General features: G+C 40.9%; 1 protein-coding gene across 1 annotated transcript in view; it reads left to right on the top strand.

The window, feature by feature from the left end:
* LOC123021056 (vomeronasal type-2 receptor 26-like) overlaps positions 1-4,710 on the top strand; it is a 12,556-nt gene that overhangs the window by 2,746 nt on the left and 5,100 nt on the right. Inside the window, exons 2-3 of the mRNA XM_044425452.1 lie at positions 1,774-2,062; positions 2,959-3,816. Of these exons, the coding sequence (XP_044281387.1) occupies positions 1,774-2,062; positions 2,959-3,816 (1,147 nt within the window). The remainder of the gene's footprint in view (positions 1-1,773; positions 2,063-2,958; positions 3,817-4,710) is intronic.

Raw genomic sequence — 4,710 nt, 5'->3', positions numbered from 1 at the left:
TTACAGAATAACTTCCCACTAGTGTAGTCTTTTTGCTAGATCCCATGCAGAATTTCTATTCCACTTGATTTGGAATTGTTCTGCCTATCAGGATCAAAATTACTCTTGTGCATTTATTAATGATGCTTTTGCATTTGTTTACTTGTTCTTCAAACTCCTCTATGTGGGTGATCTCATGTTTAAAAAAGGTTTTGAGACCAATAGTTGAGATTTCTCCTCCTGGAGTTATGTAGCTGTGAATCAGAAATTATTGTTTTATTCTCAGCTGTGTGTTCTATATCTAATTTGGGAAAGATCAGCAATTTGGGAAAGATCATCATTAGGAATCATTTCCTTTATTTGGAAAGGCATACCAGAGATTGTGTGGGCTATGGCTGTACAATAGGGGGAGGACTTCATAGAAAATATAGTGTTTAGAGGCAGAGGACCTTGGGTAATATTTGGGACATTTCTGTCTGTATTCTGAATCTAGGGTAACTTTAAGTTGACCTTGAAGTCATGCATTTAATGCCAACCATCATGATATTATGTATGCTATCCAACACTGGCAAACTCATGACAGAGCAAGTTGTGATATTTGCAATGGCTTCCCAATAACAAAGGAGAACTTTTGCTGAGTATAAAAAGCTCCCTTGCATTTATTCTATTTGATGATGTTAGAGTAGCAATGGCAAACTTCATGCAAATCATTCTTTTAAACTAACTCTTGCTTTTGTTTTGAATGTTTGAATGCATTTTATCTGACCTTTGTGAGACCTGTTTGACAGAGAGTCCTGATGCAATCCTCTAAATAGGAACATCTAATTTAGTCTTATCTTTTATAGAGCATGTTTATTTATGTATTTTATAGAACTTCTGAGTTTTAAGCTGGAATTTCCTGCATGCTTAGATCAAAATTACATGTTTGCTGTGGCTTGTTAGGGAGTGCAGGGCTTATCTCAGTGTAAATGCATCTAGGATGGCATTCTTTGCACTCTTTAGGCAGTGAGTATAGCTATGTTGAACATTCAGTTGATAGGAACATGATAATTTGCACAGTTAATAAATTCTTGCCATAAACAGTACCAGTAAAACCTTAAGAACATTAAAGGGTACAGGTAAAGGTTTCCCCTTGACATTAAATCCAGTCATGCCTGACTCTAGGGGGCAATGCTCATCTTCGTTTCCTAGCCGAGGGAGCCAGCGTTTGTCCACAGACAGTCTCTGTGGTCATGAGGCCAGCATGACTAAACACCAAAGTGCATGGAACACTGTTACCTGCCCACCGAAGTGGTACCTTTCTATCTACTTGCATTTGCATACTTTCGAACTGCAATGTTGGCAGGAGCTGGGACGGAGCAACTGTAACTCACCCCATTGTGCAGATTCGAAGTGGCAACCTTTCGATCTACCAGCACAGCAGTTTAAACCACTGCACCACCTGCAGTCCCCTTTAAGAACATTACAAAAGAGCAAAAGAAAAACCAGGCTGAGTCAGGCCAATGGCCCATCCAGTCCAGCACTCCATTCACTTGGTGACAAAGCAGCTGCCCACAGATTGGGTTCAAGACAAGACATGTCTTTGGTTCAAGGTTGGGTACAAGACATGTTGTTCCTAGTACTGATTCATTCTGATATTATGATCTGAAAAAGCCAATGGTTTCTCTTGTCTTTCCCTTCAATCTGACCAAATAATGTACAGCAAGATATTTGGCAGATTGTATTGAACTGAAGTGCCACACATTCCATAGCTGAGGAAAATTACTTATGATGTGATGGGTTTCTCTAATGCAGTATCCTGACTCAGAACTACCAACACATCCTGGCCTTGATGTTTGCTGTAAAGGAAGTCAATGAAGATGTCCTTATCTTACAGAACATCACTCTGGGCTTCCACATCTATAATAACTATTTCCTTCCAAAATGGACCTGTCATGCCTCAATGGCCCTTCTCTCCACACGTAACAGCTTCATTCCAAACTACAAATGTGATAATAACACTGTGGTTGCAGTCCTTGGGGGACCGAAGTCTTTCCTCTGTCTTCATATGGCAACCATTCTCAGCTTCTATAAGATTCCACAGGTAAGGAGTATAAAGAGTTTAAGGAACCAGAGATGGTGTGTAAGAGAATCGTACATTGCATTCTACTTGAGGCTCAAATACAGATCAAGGTAGAAGCCATACTAGTTCCTATTAATACATGAACATAGCTAATGTGGATGTCTGTTAATTGTACTCTTACACACATATTCAATTCATTTGCGTTTGTTCAAGTAAATGCATCCTACATATCACTGTGATTGATATTATAGATAGGAATAGTTGTTGGATTGCTCTGTACCTGGGAATACTCCATGAACATCACTTTCAATCTAGGCTGTTAGATCAGAGTAAGTCACTGGAAGACTAACCATAGATGGATAGGTGGAACTGCAGATCAACGTAGGAGTCCAGTGGGCCTGTATTCATTGTTCAAGGATGACAAAAAGTAAGCTGTCAGTGTGTGTGAAAATGTACAACTGCACATTCTCCTTCTCCTGAGGAGATATTTTCGAAGACTGTGCACTTGGAATGATATCCCATATATGATATCCCATTGCTGAATAGACAATGACTTGAGAAACTCATTCCATGAAGAAATCATTTGCATTAATGACTGAATTTCAGCAGATATTAGGAAACAAGGATAAACAATCTGAAATTGGGCTTATTTGCATAAATTCAAGAATTGCAGATTGCTGAAAAATCTTCACCTACCTGGAGAATAGTGTAAGTGTGAGTGAGTGAGTGAGTGAGTGTGTGTGAGAGAGAGAGAGAGAGAGAGAGCGAGAGAGAGCGAGAGAGAGCGAGAGAGAGCGAGAGAGAGCGAGAGAGAGCGAGAGCGAGAGCGAGAGCGAGAGCGAGAGAGAGAGAGAGAGAGAGAGAGATGTAATTTATGTCAGTGGTCACATCAGCATTTTCCTCCTCATTTTCTTCAGATCATCTATGGCTCCTCTCCTGTGGCAAATGACAACATTCAAGATACTTCCTTGTACCGTGTGTTCCCAAAGATATACCTTCAGTACACAGGGATTCTCCAGTTGCTCTTGCATTTCAAATGGATATGGATTGGACTGATTTTTACTAATGATGACAATGGAGAAAGATTGATACAGGAAATAGTACCTATGTTTGCCCAAAAAGGTATTTGCTTTGCCTTCACAGAAAGATTACCAAGAATATCCTTTTCCAATGAGATTTCTCAAACTGCCACGAAGGGTTTCAAAATGGTAGAGGTTATGATGAGAAGCAATGCTACTGCATTTGTTCTAAGTGGTGAAATTTATTCTATGATATTCCTGAGAATGTTGCCCCAGCTAATAGAAATTGAAGATACATTCAAGTTAATGGGTAAAGTCTTTATTATGACAGCTCAGATGGATTTTACATCACTTCCTTTTCAAAGAGACTGGAGCATTGACTTCCTCCATGGTGCTCTATCCTTTGCCATTCACTCAAGGGATGTCTTCGGCTTTGAACAATTCATTGGGATGAGAAACCCAACTTTGGAGAAGGAGGATGGTTTCCTCAGGCTCTTCTGGGAAAATACATTTCAATGCTTCTTCCCTGAGAATGCAGTGGGGCAGGAGGCTGTGGAGACCTGCACTGGGGAGGAAAAGCTGGGGACAGTTCCCGCTTCTGTTTTTGGAATGAGCATGAGTGGCCACAGCTACAGCATCTACAATGCCGTCCATTCAGTGGCACGTGTTTTGCAGGCCTTGCAGGCCTCCACATTGAAGCACAGGTCCATGGAAGATGATGGGAGAGGGAAGCTCTTGAACCAAGAGCCATGGCAGGTACCACTCTGAACAAAGCAATGTGGGAGGCTCTTCATCTCTGAGAGCAAAAGAAGAATTTCCAGGAAAGTTTCCCTCATCAAAAGCATCCTAATCTTGGAGTTTTGCTTCTTTGTATCCATGGCTTAAGTTGGCATTAGTTGGGTATACAACTGAATATACGTAACTAATGGGGACCAGATGATTAGTGGGGACCAGATGATTAAGGGGGAAAAATCTGCTATAATCAGCTGTGTAAGATTTCTTCTGGATATAGGAAGGGTTCCCTTACCTCTCTGTTTCTCTCACCCTTCATAGGATGTGCATGATGCTTTGATTTTACACATTGAAGTAGGATTCACAACATCAGACCTAAAAGGACACTCACTTCATGAGGGATAAGTGTCCCCTTTTAGCTTTGTGTGGCCCCTGGCAGCTATTTTGGAAGCTGCTCTGGTGTGTGAGTGGGGCCACAAGTCATTCAGGACTGTTACTACTTTTATTTTACAGCTGGATGATTAAGCATGCCCTGTAGTCAACTCAGGTGTGGGAACCAATTTGCTATCACTTACAGAACCTTTCTTTCAGATGGTCAGTACTCTTTATTTGGCATACCCCCTTGCTCCAGTCTGCATTCCTTCAAAGTTTCCCTAGTTTTCCTGGATTTCCCCCCATTCTGATGCTACAATACACTGATGTTTCTCATAGTTTGGCTCTAATGCTATCCTCCAGCATGCACCACAACAAAAATTCAACTTACCTAAAATTATTTGCTACTAAATTCCTGCTTTAGAAAGAAAGGGGTTTCCTCCTGCCTTGATTAAGCAATGGATATGTGATATGGATACTAGAATCTCTTTCTGCTTATCCTTCTGAATTCTTATCTTCCCACACCATTCAGCTGCACCATTTTCT

The sequence above is a fragment of the Varanus komodoensis genome, unplaced genomic scaffold (assembly GCF_004798865.1).
Source record: "Varanus komodoensis strain SLA01 unplaced genomic scaffold, ASM479886v1 scaffold1540, whole genome shotgun sequence".
Classification (NCBI taxonomy): Eukaryota; Metazoa; Chordata; class Lepidosauria; order Squamata; family Varanidae; genus Varanus; species Varanus komodoensis.
This window is presented reverse-complemented; position numbering and strand designations above follow the sequence as displayed.